The sequence below is a fragment of the Crotalus tigris genome, unplaced genomic scaffold (assembly GCF_016545835.1).
Source record: "Crotalus tigris isolate CLP2741 ecotype Arizona unplaced genomic scaffold, ASM1654583v1 scf7180000018831.1652172, whole genome shotgun sequence".
In the NCBI taxonomy this organism is placed as follows: domain Eukaryota; kingdom Metazoa; phylum Chordata; class Lepidosauria; order Squamata; family Viperidae; genus Crotalus; species Crotalus tigris.
This window is the reverse complement of record NW_024097221.1, coordinates 203,427-220,892: the sequence shown is the minus strand read 5'-3', so window position 1 is coordinate 220,892 and position 17,466 is coordinate 203,427. Positions and strand designations below refer to the sequence as shown.

The window sequence follows — 17,466 nt, the reverse complement described above, 5'->3', positions numbered from 1 at the left end:
AGCATTATAGTTTGTCCAGAAGTTGAAGTTTCATTTGAACTCAAGATAGTTCAGGTCCTAGCTAGATTTCCTGGATAAGCTGCAACCACAGCCTGTGGAGGGAGGAATATTCTTTCTAAATCTCTGGTTCTGAAATGAGGTATTTTTGAGAAATGCAGTTACAAGTTACAGTTACAGTTGACAACTGAAGTTCCAATCTTCAGTATACAGTAAATCATTTTATTTTAAATCTAATTGTAATATTAGATTAGATGACTAGAAGGCTCTTTTAAATAGGGACAAGATGAGTGAGCTCTTGCAAAGCTATTTGCCTCACTGCAATTGGTGTATTTGCAGTGGTATTTGTTTTTGTTATTTGTTTTTTTTTAAAAAGAAGGGTTCCATTGGTTTCAACCTAATAGGATCTGTTTCAGAATACCCAGATAGGGATGCAGTAAAGGATAGTGCTGCATTGTGCAAAAAGCAAGAGTAAGTATAGTTTCCAGAATCCCGGGTATTGATTTTCCAAGCTTCTTCCAAAGATTATTGGTGCATTATTGGACCTGAACTTCAGTTAAACATTTTGTTATGTATAAATTATACAGAACTTGATTTTTCTCTTTGAACACAAGAGAAACTCAAACTTAGGCTGCACACAGCTCATTAAAGTGTTTATGTGATAAAAAGGAATCACAGCCAAGAATTCTCTTCTGCAATTAACAGTGTGATACGCTGCACTGCAAACAGCCTTAAGGGAAACAAACAGCACATAATATTTATTATAACATTTATAAGCATGTACCTTCATTACAGTTCCCATGTACAAACATGCCGTTTGATCCAAAAATTGAGTGTTCACATGAAGGCATTTCCAAGTGTTTATTGTCAAATACTGTCCAGTTATCATTGTGATGATGATTTCAAATAAAGGTAGAAATTGACAAGCTGCAGAATTTGATCAGTGTACTATCACATTTCCACCAGAGGCTTTATACATTTGATATGTAGACATATGAAATGATGAGTTCAAAAAGTATAATTGAGATGTGACACCATGTGAGATTGGGTAACTTATAAAAAAAAGATCACACATTCAGTTATTGGTCGGAAGGATTCCTCTGCTTGTCTGAAAATACAGATAGAGATCTGAAGAAACTGAAAAATGCTGTCTCATACTTCAGGGTTGTCCCATCTGAGATTGCAGGGCTGTATTCAGCCAGGAAGTTCCAAAATTGTCTTCAAATTACCATGACTCACTGAATTGTAACTTTTCATGTGACAGAAGGGGAAAAGAACATTTCCATTTACATCATCATCATATCATCATCATCATTATCCTGTGTTAAGGTTGGTGATACAAGGCCCATTTTTCAAATTGTCAAATGCCATTTTGCATGATCAAATACAGCATCGGGGTTATGCTGCATTTTGATGGATATATTCGTAGATCCATTGGTTGCAAGACGTTGGGCCTGACATTGGTTTGGTCTGTGTTCAGGTCAACACTACCCTGGCAGCTGGGCAGTATCCAGTAGCATCATTGGGAGGAGCAGACCTCACTGCCAATATTTCCATTTACAAACAGTACATGAAGGGAAATTAAGCCACGATCCCAGCCATATTCATCATCTTTGTCTCCCTACAGAATAAATCATAGTCTTCCTCCCCACTAAAGTTTTTCCCCTAGGACGGGTAGGCAACCTTGCCTCTTTTATGACTTGTGGACTTCAACTCCCAGAATTCCTGAGCCAGCATGCTGGCTCAGGAATTCTGGGAATTGAAGTCCACAAGTCATAAAAGAGCCAAGATTGCCTACCCCTACCCTAGGACCACCCCAATGAGACTTACGAGCAGCATTTATAAGTATATAATATATGTATAACTTCAAACTAATTACAGCCTCCACAATTTATGGATATAGTGGTGGTGTGTTTGTTGAATTCTATATTTAATATTCTTTTTAATTATTGAATAACTATTATTTATTTACAATATTTACATATTGCTTGTCATTTTAAAAATCCCAAAGTGCATCTTTTCAGAGTTACAATGCTCACAGTAAATAAGGACTGGCAAGGTTGACTCAGCCTTCCGTCCTTCCGGGGTAGGCAAAATGAGGACCCAGATTGTTGGGGGCAATGTAAATATATATATACATTGCTTACTGGTGTACACCGCTTAGAGAGTGCTTGCACTTAAAGCGGTATATAAGTCTCATAAATAAATAAATAAATAAATAAATAAATAACCTTCTTTTAGCTGAAAAGTATTATAAAAACATGACATGTTGTTTATATATCACAGATAACCGAGACAATTAGGCTTGAAGCAGAGTCAAACATCTATGCACCCTGAAATGTAATCATATGATCTAAATAAATATTTAGGATAATGTAATAAATGTATTAATATTAATATATGTATTACATGTATTATTGTTTTTATCAATGTATTGTTTTTTTCACTTCTGAAATTGTTTCTCTCAGAGGAACTGGAATGGGATAGTGAGTCGTCCCTCTACAGTCCTTCACGTACTTATCAGATCTGTTCTGAAAGAGATTTCAGATCCACAGTGGAGAAGTTGATGGGTCTGTAAGAAAATGAAGACTTATTTGAAAGGAGGTCAAGTGGTGGATTGTTGAGTTGCACCCAAATTTAATGCCATTACTCTGTGGATAGACAATAATGTACAGGGGTTACATTGTAAAATTTTAAGGCCAAATGGGCTCAGTGGGATGATTTTTTTATTAGTCATTCTCTCTCAGCCAAACTCACCTTATAACTTGTTTGGATACAATTTGAGGAGGCCCCCATGTAAAACTAACTTGATTTCTCAGAGAAAAAAACAAGACATAAATACAATGAATCAATAATCGCAGGCCTTTAAAATGTCATTGCTAATGCTACACTGCATCCATCAAATAGAATCAGAGACCTATACCTGAAGTGTATTTAAAATACTTGGACAAACCTAAACTATGTCTTTTTCATTATATGGATGTGAGGGAAGGGTTACAACTTAGAGCTATCTTTGTATCTTGCCTGTCACAAAACATGGAAAGATACTTTGCCATGTTTGGGTTTCTGTGTGCTTCATTAGCAATCAAAACTTTGCCTTAAGAAAAGGAGGGGAGCACAAGGAGGAGGCAAAGTATGTTAATTGTCTAATTACGTAAAAACTGGTTTAAGCAGGAATTGTGTGTAACATAACACATAATATAAAAAAAACATCCATTGAAATGTGAGAGGTATAGAAGAAGGCAGTGGCAATAAATAATTAGCAGTGTTCTACCATATAGGGATTTTAAAATTAGTTTCCTATTGCAGATATTCAGTTAGGTGTGGGTTTTGACAGTGTTTTTTTAAAAGGCTTCCAGCCTTCCAGTTCAGAATTGTGACTTTTTCCTCTTGGTAGAATTTCTGTGCTTTAAATTGCTGTGTAATAGAATAGCTATTCAGTCATCCAGGTTTTTCTAACACTTACAACTAGAGAAGTTGCTTCCTGTTATTACTGGAAGAACATATCATGACTGCGAAAATATTGGCAAGCTTCTCTCTAAGAAAGGTGAGCAATGCATGCTTAGAACTACAGTCAACAATACTGGAAATAAGTGCAGTTTTGCGTGGACATCCAAGCTTCATTCATCCTCCTGGCTGACAGAAGTTTTAAATTGTTAATGACTGCCATTTTAGCTTAATCTGACAATTATGAATCTCTTGTTTAGTTGTTAATAATAATAATAATGTTGGAAGGGACTTTGGAGGTCATCAAGTCCAACCCCCTGCTCAGGTAGGTAACCCTATACCATTTCGGACAAATGGCTGTCCAATCTCTTCTTAAAAACTTCCAGTGTTGGAGCATTCACCGCTTCTGGAGGCAGGTTGTTCCACTGGTTAATTGTTCTCACTGTCAGGAGGTTTCTCCTTAGTTCTAGGTTGCTTCTCTCCTTGATTACATTTGGTTTTTCTTGCCTAAATGTAGAACCTTACTTTTTTCACCATTGAATTTCATTTTGTTAGATAGCGCCCAGTGCTCAGGTCTGTCCAGATCCTCCTGTATCCTAAGCCTGTCTTCTGGAGTGTTGGCTATTCCTGCCAGCTTGGTGTCGTCTGCAAATTTGATGAGTTCCCCATCTATCCCCTTGTCCAAATCATCTCTAACTCTTCATAATATCTCATCCCTCATTGCTTTCTTCCCACAGATTCTTTTTGTTGCTCCAGTGTGATCCAAAGTGGGTAAGGCCAAAAATGTTGGCCATTTGTTTGATATTTTACAGGATTCTTTGGATAATTGAAGGAATAACACAACCATTTTAAGATTTGTACCCATTTCACTCTACTTGGAGGCCCAACTCTATCCAATTTGAGATTATGCAAAGTCTGGTACATCAATTTAGTGGAGCAAAGTTGCTTTCTAGGTATATTTGTATTGATTCATCAGATTTCTACACTGTCCATCTCACCTAAATGACTTATGTTTTCATGAGGAAACAGCTTAAGACCATGTCCCACTGCCAACTATTAGCATATCCTACCATAGTTTGAAAGGAGTCAGTATTGTTTCTTTTTATTATTACTTTTCACAATTGAAATTTAACCTGTTACAGGCCATTGTATGGTGATTTACTGGAAAATACAGCCCATGGCTACATCAGTATCCATGGACAGGGTTATCAGATACAGGCACATTCCTTGTGTTCATCTTAATAGGCTCATTAATAAACTGTCTATGTCTATATAGAAACAACAAACGTAAAGGCAAGCAAAATTAGGAAAATCTTTTAATTGAAGCAGAACTTTGCAAATTTGGCTACAAATATTTTATAAACTATTATGTGAAAGCATAATATTAAATGTTTCATTGCACTTTGCTGCCATCTAATGATCATTCATTTTTGCAGCCCAGATGTGTTGTTAAGGAACGCAGTAGTTTGCAATGGGCACGGTTTTGCCAAAAACTGGAAGAAAATGCCGTTTTTCAGTAAAACTATCGTAAATGTGGTAATATAACCATGGGACAATTCAGCCTGGTTGATGAGCACCTGGTGCAATCACATGACTGCAGGAGGGCAGTGAGCATCAGAAGTTCTAACTCGAGTCGTAAGTGCTCCCAGGGAGATCTATCAGAACTCTCAATGGTCGCTAGATGGCCTGCATTAAGTCAAGGAATGCCCTTATACCGGTAGTTGCTCCCTCCAAAAGCTGAACGCTATTGCTCCCAAAGTTTCCAGTTACATGAGATGCCTCCAGTCAACTAGCCTGCAGATTTCTATTTCCACAATGCATCCGGTTCGATCCTTAATGACATAGAGAGATTTTTTGAGTTTTCATAGAGTGTTCCAGCTAACCTTTTGCGCAATTCTGACCAGATATGTTTGTTTTAAGAATCTGGATTTTTAAAAAGAAAAAGCAAAACCTTGAGAGTTGCTTCCTGTTTCCCCGACTTTGCTGATTCCAGATGTCACAAAAGGAAGAAGCTGCCCGGAGGATGCTCCTCTGCTCTGCAACTTTCTGAAGGGGTCGCTTTGGAAGGTGTGGTGCTGCCCCATCTTTTACCACCAACCTGTTAACTCTGCGCACCGTTTGATTCCGTAGGCGTTGAAGGCGTTGCAGACGTACAGAATAGCGGAGATAAATTGGTTGCTTTTAATAGCTATATATTAGCATTAGCGTGTTTTAAAGAGGACTGATGTCACCTGCCTGCTGATCTAAAGTATTTCTGTTTTATTTAAGAGTCCACATAAATTCATCAGTTATTATGTTGAATCATTAAAGAAGTCACTGTTGGTCTTACTTACTTCTTACTTTGCATTGATTTTTACTTAAAGATTCAGGTCTGTCTTTATTGGAGCTCGACAGATGTTTCCAGATGAGTTTTGAGGAGGAAATGGTGACGACAGTATTGGGTACAAAATGCCACCCTTTGGGAGCTTCTAGTATTCTAGTATTCTCAGCTAGAACACAAGGCAAAGGTTGTTTTCGTAAGCTGAGCTTAATTCTTGGGGACTGTGGACCCACACATGTACCATCAGTATCAGCAGTATACAGCATCAGGACAATAACGGTGCCATTGGAGTCTTTCTGGTTTTCTGAATTTCACAGTCTAGCACACTGCTTGTCAACCCCAGCAAGTTGAAGTTGTGTGGACTTCAACTCTCAGAATTCTGCAGCCAGCATACAAATTCAAGTTGGTGAGGTTGAACCACAACTGGTCTAGCTTGCACCCTGGGGCTCCCTTGAGGTCTCCCTTGGACTTAAGAACACAAGGGAACCCTAGGACTCTTAGGCTAGGCAAGGAACTTCAAAGACCTTGTAGTCTCAAAGTATAAATCAGATATTTTTCGGGTTAGCTACATACTGTTTGTCTATTCAATAGTTATTTCAGTATTTGCGATACCAGGGCTTTTTTTCTCATAGAACGCCCAGAACAGAGTTCCGGCACCTTTTTTGGACGGAACCTTGTAGGGTAGGCAAGGCAGGTTGTATGATGTGTGTGAGTTCCGGAACTTTTTTTTTTTTTTTTTTTAGAAAAAAAACTGCGATACTATCATAGGACCTCAAGGAACTAACAATTGTTACCATCCAAGATGTGTGAGTAATCCTAATTCATTCTACATTAGAAATGTAGTAGGTATTAACACAGGATCCCCAAGCATATTTTTTAAAAAATGCAGACATCTTCTTAGCTGCGTGAAGAATTTTCTTTGCAAATTATGCTGTGGCTATTATATTCCTGTTCTCCTAGAAGGAAAATACTGGTGCAGACTTTCACAGTGAATGCCAATCCAATAGTGATAAGCTTCTGGGCTAATAGGTCGTGATCTAATTATCTGATATAATTTCCACGATCTTGATGCTACTTTATCTGCTTATTTAGCTGCTTATTTACCAGATTTCCAGTATTTCAATTAAGTCTCTTTAGGCTAAATTCAAATTGATCTGCATAATATTTACCTACACTTATCTTAGCTTATAAATATTATAATTTGACTCTAAAGGATTGTTAGAATGCAGTGGATGAAGAAAGAACGTTTGACTCCAGATTCCAAATTCAGCTCGGATCAAAATGAATACCCTTCCCCGCAAATGGGAAACTGGTCATGTTCCAGATGTTGAAGAATTGGAATTTACAGAATTCCTCCCACTGGCATTGTTGGGCAGCTTATCCAGAAACTATATATAAGGATAAATAGTTTAAGAAGCAATGCACCTAACTAAGGCTGCTTCATCTGACAAGAATACGTAAGATGTACTTGTTGAAGAGCACTTGCATTGCTGGAGAAAGTAAACAGGATATAATGAAGGGGATTTTAAACTTGGTGAAAGCAAGCCTGGTTTGCAAGAAAAGTAGTCTGTCCTTACATAAAGTGGTATCTGCTGAAATCCAGGAGAGGGAGCTCATCAAGTTAGAAATGACAGGAGTATCATATATATACTGCATATAACCAGAATTGTGAGCTCATGTATGAGAGACAGACAGACAGACAGACAAATGCAAGTTTAAATGATAAAATCCTCAGTAATAAATTGAGATGTGCTGAGATTTATGTACTGGCTGTTGCTTTATTCTTCAGAGGAAGGAAGCCACAAGTATCCGTATATTCCCAGGTATTTGAAACAACAGCAGTAAATGTAAAGAAATCACAGTTACCACTGAACTAAAAGTCTGGGGGGGGGAACCCTAATTCTGAATACATGGTTGGTTCTCCTGTATGCTGTTATGTGATCAAATTCTTATTCTGACTTGGTATGTTTTCACTGTCATGAGTCATCTCCCCGTCTCAGGAAGTACAAACAATTTTGCTTTGTTAACATTCTGTGTACAAGCCTTGCCCATTCCCAGGGAGTGTGTTATCTTCAGTTCTATCAATACATTATACAGGATATGACTGTATGACTATTCATACTTATCCACCGTTAATTATTCTTACTAGTTCCAATCTGAATTATTTTTATGAAAAGGAATTAGATGGAAGAAGTGAGGAAATATGGAATAATTATATATGGAAAATATTGCTTGGACCACCCATACAATTCTGGGCAAAGATCAGACAAGGAAAGCCTTATCCGGAAGCACCCCAAACCTCAATTTTGAATATCATTGTATATAGGAAGATCTTCCAGATGAAAAGAAGTAACAGTGAATGTGTGTCCCAGGACAATGATGCGAAATCAAATTTGAGTCGATCACCAGGAACAGAGATTTACTCTTCCAAGCTTTCTAAGAAGTGTTCTCAACACCTATTGAAATACTGAAACGTAAAACCTTTTCAGTTGACATATTACATATCTTAACTTCCACACCATTCTCTCTTCTTCAAATGAATGCAGAAAGGCACAGAATGGCATTTTGTGAGAAAGTTTAAACGAATATTAGTTGTACAAATAAATATTCAACAAAAAACTAGAGAGCTTTAGTATGCATTTACTTTTCTTTAAAAAAAAGAGTCCATGAAAAGGAACATTATATAATTTTCTAGATACAACATTATATACAAAACCTTTTTTCAAAAAATGCAGTATAAAAGAAACTATAAAACAATCATAAGCAGTCATTATTTTTAATGATCTCAAAAAATGAACATTTCTAAGTATATAGTTCTTATATTTATAGGAATGTCAATATTATGCCAACATTTTAAGATTATATTTTACATTTCTTTTAGTTTCAGATTCTCCCCCTGACTAATTTGGGCTATCCATGTCAACTTCATGTTCATAACCTATGAAATGAACCTAACATTTTTTGTATAGTACATTCTTCCTAATTTCTAGTAAAACTAATTGAGATATAATAGTTCAGTATAAATTATACCTGAATATATATTAGCTAGGAAGACGAACAGTAATAGAAAAACCAAGGGAGGATTAACTGGTGGTTTTGAAAAGAAATAAATTACATCCTACCTTATTATTTTCTTGATTCCCTTATAGTCATGCCCATTTACAACCACAACCTGTTTACAATTGTAACTTGATTTTCCTCAATGTTTTTTAAATTTGTTTTGGCTAATGAAGGGAAATGAAACCAGCCTCTATCTTAATACTGAATATTCTTAGCTGCTGTAATGTTGCATAAAGCTATATTTAAAAACAGAATTTTTGACAAAATTCCTGATAAGAGTGAGTTCTGATTTTCATCTTTCCTATTCAAAGAACATTCATAAGTAGAGCTGCAACAGTGCTTCAGATATGAAGGAGAAAAAAGTGTGAATGCTTATGTACCCACATCTGCAACTTCTTAAAGCAGCTATGTCTTTCTCAGGATTGTGTAGTTGCCCTCTATCATTGCAATGCAATTCAAAATTTATTGAAGAAGTAGATTTTGCGGATAAGGGCTACATGCATGATTTGCAGGCTCTTATGAACCCTTTCCCTTTCAAATTCTAAGTGCTACCATTATTCAGTAGTCTGCTAAATTTTTTTGGGGGGGGGAGTTAATTATTGTAATAAATAATTCTCAGTAGTACTTTTTTATAAATTGCTTCAAAAGGTTGGGTAATTGAATTCATAATTAAACCAAGAATCATATAATTGGTGCAAGTTTGGCTTTTGTTGAAAATAAACATATCCTGAGTTTGTGATTATGAGTCTGTGAGTATGTTTGGTACTGGGGGAAATTGAACAGGCGCTCAAAATGTAGTGACGGAAACTGTAAATTGTGCATCTATATCTGTATGCACAAATGTTTATTTACATTAGGAAATATATGAACTTACTGAAGCCTGGAACAGATTAAGCTTTAAATCCTACTGTGTGGTATCACATCTAATACAAAACATTTTTTGACTATTGCAAGAGGAAACAAACTTCCATCTGCATCAAGTAACAAAAAGAAGCATATCCAAAGTATCTTTGGATAGGACACTTTGGCATCTGAAATTGATTGAACGCTTGCATATTTAAATCCAAATTCATGCATATAGGTCAGTATATAAACATAAATTGTTTTACTTTGTATAAGGCTCTTAGCATAGCTAAAACACATTTATTGGATTATATCAAATATTTTCTTCCATGGATTCTATGTCAAGAAAGGTAGATAAGGCTAATTACATTTATAATAAAAGACTAATACGATTTTAAAATAAGTGACATTCCTGCAGTTCAGTTTACAAGAAGCAGTTATAAACAAAAAAATAAGCCCTTTATTCAGAATAATCTTTGGCAAGAGTATTATGTTTGGACAAAATTTCATTAACATAATACATTTTCACTTACAGAGATCTTGGATAAAGTATATTTAAAAAGAACTGAATTCATTGATAATTTATATTAAAACTAATAAATATTACAAAACTGTGATTTTACATTAAATAAATTTGCAACAAACTTTTAAAACTGAAATATAACAGTCTTGGGCATTTGCTTTTTGAATAAACCACACAGTAGGCTTACTTGCAATATATTACCAAACTAGATTAGTCATCTTTACTACATGACTAATTTGGTATATTTTATGATGTCCTTATATTGAGGCAAACTGTTATGTAAAATCATGCATTCATGAAATCTGCATGGCTAAAGTACTAGACTCTTGCGCAGCTTTCACCTTTTGGACAATGTAGGTAAGGCTGAACAGATGGATTGTAAAGGAACACACACACAGTGCTGGTACCTATGATTCTGATTTTGATTTCACACCTTCATTGGCTTATCTCTCTTTAAATCATATGTTTTCAGCAGTTAATTACCCTGCTCCTAGGTACCTGGTCAATCAGTTCCTTGATGGGAGAGCGTCCACAAATACTAGGGCTACAACCTAGACTTGAATGTTGAAAAAGCCCAAATTCAAAAATCATCCCAGAAGATGGCAATAGCAATCCACTTCAGTACTGCTGCAACAAAGCCGCATAGGGTCAAAACCATCACTAGACATTGAGTGTGACTCCAAGAATGCTCTGCTTTTTATCCTAAGTAAAAGGATTGATATAGTAGTTGTAACTGAATCTTGGCAAAGGTCTTCCAGGTTTTGAGTTTATAACCCAGATCTGTCTCTTGGATTAGTTTGGAAGGAATGTTGTCATGTTCCTTGGCTGCCTAGACCCTGTCAACAGTGCCTTTTGTCTTCAAAAGTTTGGCAGAACCAAAGTATGTGAAGATTGCGTAGAGACAATTAATTTATTTTTCCTATTCCATTTCTCAAATCAGACGCTTGCTGTCAAGAATCTAATGATACTGCTGGGTCTTCAACATGAATGAAGAAGAAGCAAATACTGCACGCTGATTTTTATCAGGAAGACAATGAAGGTTGAATATCTTTTTATATATTTGTCTATGATACACTTGCATCTCATCAACCTTTTCAACCGCATAAAAGACCTGAAAAATTCTGAATACAAAGAGTATGTATGTATGTATGTATGTATGTATGTATGTATGTATGTATGTATGTATGTATGTCCAGGCAGAAGAAGAACATTGTGGCTGCAAAATCTAAGGAACTGGTTTGGACAAAACTCAGCAGCACTTTTTCATGCGGCTGCTGATAAAAACAGGATCGCTAACATGATCGCCAACGTCCGATAATGGATATGGCACAAGAAGAAGAAGGTGTGTGTGTGTGTGTGTGTGTGTGTGTGTGTGTGTGTGTGTGTGTAGGAAGAGATTGACAAGGATGGGAGGTGGAGAGGGTGTAGAATTGGAGTGCAAAAAAGAGGAGGCGGGACAATTAAGGCAATTACGGTCAGCCAGGAAGGATGGCCCTATCACACGAGCAATGAGTAAGCAGTTAGGCTAGCAAGGTCTACAAAAAGAACTCCCTACCCCTTAAGCTTCACTCTGAGGACGCTGGCAGTGGACCAGCGAAAGCTAAGTTGTTTTTTAATATTGTAAATAGTTGTTTTTATTGTTTTATAATTCTTTTAACAATAAACAACTGGTTTATACCTCTCCCGGAGATCGAGGATTGTGTTATTGAACACACACACACACACACTTTTATAATATAATGAAAATCATACAAGTTCCCAGTTGGAACTATTTTAAAGAGACAAGGACAAACTATGAAATGTACAAACATGACCTTCAGACCTGATGACAGCCATGTATAGATTTGTTCATACTTGCCATCCATATCAACAGGTAAGGCTCTGTGCATTCCTTCTTCTACCTTAGTTTGCTGATATAAAGGCAACTTTTAAAGTGAAAATTGGCTTTAAGGGCTATCTTTACCAGGATTTATCCCTGTTTTGTCTGGACTTTGATATGCACAGAACTGCATTACAATATGATGTTGTGGGCAAGTCTTAAGATTCAGTGACATACAGTAATTGGATTGCTATTCATAGGTTCCATGAATTTCCAGGAAAAACTTTGTTATATCAAAATCTGTAATGTATTTGTTTTCTCTGTTCACCACTTTGGCTTGCTGGTTTTCTATAACATTCATTTCTACCTTCCTTCTCCTTGAATTGTTCTATTGCTTTCTAAGATTGCAAGGATTATAAACTGCTCCTCCACTACCCTTCCAAAGCAGGCTTAGTGCTAATTAAAACATCTAGCTATTTGAAGAGGAAAAATAAAACTGGGGTCCATTAGAAGTCCATGCTATTCAACTTTTCATGGTCATTTTTGGATGCCCTGCGACTAGTGATGGGATATAGGAGAACTTTCCTTTGAAGCTTACTGAAATGCTTCTTAATTCTGCTAACCCTTTTCACTTTCTTATTTTTAAACGTATATGAATATTTTTTTAAAAAAATATAACATAAAAAGAAACAAGAATAAAATGCCACTTATCTACTGTTACCATAATTTTAATGTTATCACTAGTAGATACACCTAGCACCTTCAAGATACTTCCATGCAATTTACTAGCATTGCATAAAAGTAATAACTGTACATGGTTGTATATCTGTTACATTAATTTCCTGTACTTCCTCTGAACAATTGCACCAACTAATTAATATTCTACTTTTCATTTGTTAATCTATTCTCAGTAAATGATATAATCTCTTTTAAAAGATATAATTTGGTACTTGTGGACTGTGTGGCACCATATTTACTTTTTTCTGTTCTGAACAATTCTGATCAATTTTCATAAAATGACTCTAGTGTTATGAAAGGACAAAATTGCACATCTCTGTACTGGCTCCATGATACTCAAACCTTATACCCTCTATAATATATACCTACTAAGGGAGGAAAAAGGCCCACATTTCACTGGAATGGTGCTCAAATAAATTCTTTGACCATTTCAATGTGAAAGAGAGCAAGACAAATGAATCAGACTTGCCAAAGGCAGAGAAGTTGTAAATATGGAAAAGAATAATATTTAGAAATGAGCTGCTGGGCCAAATTACTTAATATATAAGAGATTATGAGCTACAATAGCCCTCTCGTCAGTGAAATGACAGGATCACATTAGTTGTTTTAGAAAGATGTAATGTCCTTAAATATAATATTGTGGCATTACTGAGCAGAGGTGACATAGAACCATAATTGGGAGCACATTTATTTAGTATGTTCCTTCAGCAACAAAGATTCTAGGTAAGTGGTGGGGAGTGCAATTTGATAGTATTTTGTGTGTGTGCGCGTGCGTGCATGCGTGCTCTTGACTTAGGACACTTTTTCTTCAAAGGTCCCTCAGTGTTTGGGGAAATTGTGCTGATGCTAATATTCTTCTTGTTCTCTCCGGTCCCCTCTGGAATGTGCACTAGACACTTTGAATTACTAAACTAAATGCCCTTCCACAAATAGTTCATCTTTCATAGAAGAAGATATGAAAGACAATAAAGTGATTTGCTTTCATTAGTGTTGAGACTAAGATTACAGTGATTTGAGTCTGACCATTCTTTTCACTAGAGCAAATGAAATGAAGGTGGAAGTGATGAACTGAGGCAAGAATCTCAAATGGAAAACAAAATACTTTTGCTCCTGCATTCACTTAGGAGAAAATGCAGGGCATTCAGCATATCATCAAAGAAACTCAACAGGATTTCTGCTTGTAGAAAAGTCGGCAGATTCAAGTCAGAACTTTGTTGCCACAGCCTTGCAAAAAGCATTCCCCACTATATTTATTATTATTATTTTTGTTATTATTATTATTAGCATTTTGCAAGGCCCCATATGTAGCTTCTCAGGAATGGGAACTTATTACTATTCCAATACTTGTAGTTTGGTTCATACATTTTATCCTATTTTAATAAATACGCTAATATAAAATTCTCAGAGAAGAGTCTACAGAATCCTATCTCCTTTTAAAAAATAAAACAGTGATAGCTCTAAGCTAACTATGCAAGTTACCTATCTATTTATAGATATAAAAAAATCCCTGCATTATTTTTGTGCAAAAAAGGAAAGAAAATAAAAAAGAAAACTTGTCAGAAATAGAATATGGTCCTCCCTGTTCGTAAGAACATTATTTCTCACATAGATAAAAGCAAAACTGTCGCATATGCTTAAACATGCACCAGGTTGTTAAAGTATGAAGTTCTATCATGTAAATATTGGCTGCTTTATGAATGGAATGCCCCAGCGTAAAACAATGTCTTCTTCTATACCTCAACATGGCATGAGTGACAGGAAGACACACTCCCTCTATGGCTCATTGATGACCTGGGACTGTGACTGTTACAGTTTTCACCTCTCCTTTGATCCTTGTCCCTCCAGTTTTCTAGCAGCTGCAGCTTTCCTTGCTCTTCTTTCATGAAAACTTCCACCATGAGAACTTTCTCCTTGTGAATCTGCTGACTAATGTCCTTGGGAATGTCTGGAATAATCCAGTCAACAAAGTCACTCATAAACATAACCAAATTCTGAAAAACAAAAACGGAAGAGACAATGTTAACCAAGTCAAAATTATGGCCTGACTAAAAATGTTTTTTTTTACATAATTTATACCAGTAGCTTATTAAGAATTTACATATATTTATGATTTCTAAGTATGCATCAGTACAATGCATAGACATAGGCTTAATTCCAGAGATCAGTAGTCCTCGATTTACCAGTATAACCATAATTGTACAGTAGTCCTCGATTTATAACCATAATTGAACCAGAAATTTTGGTCATAAGGTGTGACAGTCATAAACTCGGTGATCACACAACCATGTCAATTTTACAATCTTTTTTGCAGCAGTTATTAAGCAAACGTGGTTGTAAAGTGAATGCAGTGATCATAAAGTGAATTCCATGATTGTTAAACAAACTATTGTTTATTATGAGGTGTTTTTTTTGCTGGAAATTGGAAGTAAGCATCCATTCCTGGAAAAAATGTAAATCATAGCACGTGAGCTTGGGATGCTACAAATGGCCATAAATGTGGGTTGGTTGCTGAGCACCCAAAATATGATCACGTATCCATGGGGAGCCCCTCCCCCCACAAATGTCAGAATACTGAATCCAGGTTGTAAGTTGCTTATGAATGAAGGTGAATATATATGTCCCAGGATAATGCTGCAGAATATAATCGGGCTCAGTCACTAGGACCAAAGGTTTTCTCTTTTGAGCTTTTGGACAAGTTCCTTGAGGATGGGCTTCAGCACAAATCCAAAAGCTCGGAAGACTAAACCTCTGGTCCCGGTGGCCGATCCAGATTGGATCCTGTAAGTTGCTTTTTCACTATCTATCATAACTATTACCAAGTGAATGGTCATTAAGTTGAGCATTGTAAACAATATGTTGGCTTGCAAGACAGCCTCTAGCTACAATCTCTAATTTGCAAGAAAAATTTCTATCTGAGGGAAAATGGCTTTGACTGCAATCTGGTATGCTGAATAAATGTGCCAATGGAGACCCGTGTGTTCTTAGTGTTAGTAGGAAATACTAACCTTAGTGAGCCTTAGTGAAAGACACAATGACAAATTATATGAATGTGGGATGAATCCTTTTTTGTTTCTATATTTAAGAATTTTCTGTATTAACATATGAATCCTACTTCAATATTTTCTTGCTTTATCACATGTCCACCATAAATGGTAAAATGTCCCCTCTTGCCTTTACATTTCCAACATTCATTTGAAATACCTTTATATATTTTTGATAACTTGTCTGGTGTTAAGTACCAATAGTACATCATCTTGTAAAAGTTTTCTTTTAGATTATAATTTAATGTAAATTTTAATCCTTTATTCCACATATTTTCCCATTGTTCAAGCATTATATTATACCCCAAATTCCTTGCCCACTGAATCATACAATGTTTTACTTGTTCATTTTTTAAATTCAATTTAAAATTGAATAAGATTTAAATTCAATAATATTTTGTAAACTTTAGCAATAATATATTCATCACTACCTTGCAGTAGGCTTTCCAATTCATTTTTAACAAAATCAAACCCATGATTCTTTTTATCTAACTTGAATCCTTCTTTCTTTCAATTGCATATATGTAAACCAACGGCAGACATGACCTTCTGATTCTCGCTCCTCCTTGGATTTGAGGGTAGGCTCACCCAGGTTGAAAGATATTATTTTACCATAAGTTCACCAATTTGGCCTCATCACCATCTCTTTTCTTAAAAAAAAAGGCTTCTTGCGGGGAAACCCAAAGTGGCATTTTCGTAGAGAAGAATGAAGAATGAGTCCTTTTTTTGGTAATTGAGAACAGATGAAGAAATGAAAGAAATGTGAATGATGGGGGAATGACTGTAGGAAAAAAAAATATCAAGCCTTGTGTAAAAAGAAATATTAAAAGACAGACCAAGCTCCAATTGAAAGTGGATGAAAGGGTCGAGGATTCAGAAGCTTCTTGAATTAGAAGTTACCGAGTACCACAAAGTAACTAGGGGAAAGCTGATAGGACGATACTTGATGGAACAATGAAGTGAAATTAGGCTGAAGAGAAAATAATGCATACGTCAATAATTGCTGCAAAAAAATGGAAAGAAAGATACAGTCTAATACAGCGGTTCTCAATGTTTGTGTGACGGCGACCCCGTCACACAAATGTTACGTGCATGCGCGGAGTGCATGCGCGGCGCTGCCCCCATGCGCGGCGCCGCCCCCGGAGGGGAGAAAATGGCGGATCGCCGCCTTTGGCGACCCCCGAAAAATGGTCTATCGACCCCAAATGGGGTCGCGACCCATAGGTTGAGAACCGCTGGTCTAATACAAAGTAATCTTGATGGATATGAAAACGTTTTGAAATTTGGGCAAAAAGAACAAAACCTTTAGCAGGGCAAATGGAGCTAAATATAAAAGCAGTGAAATGAATTGGGATGGAATTGAATTGATAGAATGCTATAAGGAGAATTTTAGAGATTTGTATGGGAATGCTAGGGATGTGTTGAAGAACACAATTGAAAGAAATGGTATAAATGTTAGTGTTAATGAAAAAGAAGTCATAAATGTTTTGAGTGATGAAAATTGGTAAGGCTTTAGGTGTAAGATTGTATAAATGAAGAAACATTAAAATACAAATGTGGTTTGCTTAAAGAATGGCTATAAAATTTGTTTAATATCTATGTCTAATGACTGGGGGAAATGCCACAATTGTTTTCTTGGGCAAAAAACCTGAAAAAACAGTAAACATTGTATAAAAAT

At 36.1% G+C, this 17,466-nt stretch overlaps 1 protein-coding gene across 12 annotated transcripts in view; it reads right to left on the bottom strand.

Moving 5' to 3' along the window:
• Positions 1-12,716: 12,716 nt before the first annotated feature.
• Positions 12,717-17,466, bottom strand: part of ANO1 (anoctamin 1) — a 166,204-nt gene continuing 161,454 nt past the window's right edge. For all 12 annotated transcript variants that reach the window (XM_039356891.1, XM_039356884.1, XM_039356888.1 and 9 more), the window contains one exon: positions 12,717-14,738. In XM_039356891.1, the coding sequence (XP_039212825.1) occupies positions 14,478-14,738 (261 nt within the window). In that variant the 3' untranslated portion in view covers positions 12,717-14,477. The remainder of the gene's footprint in view (positions 14,739-17,466) is intronic.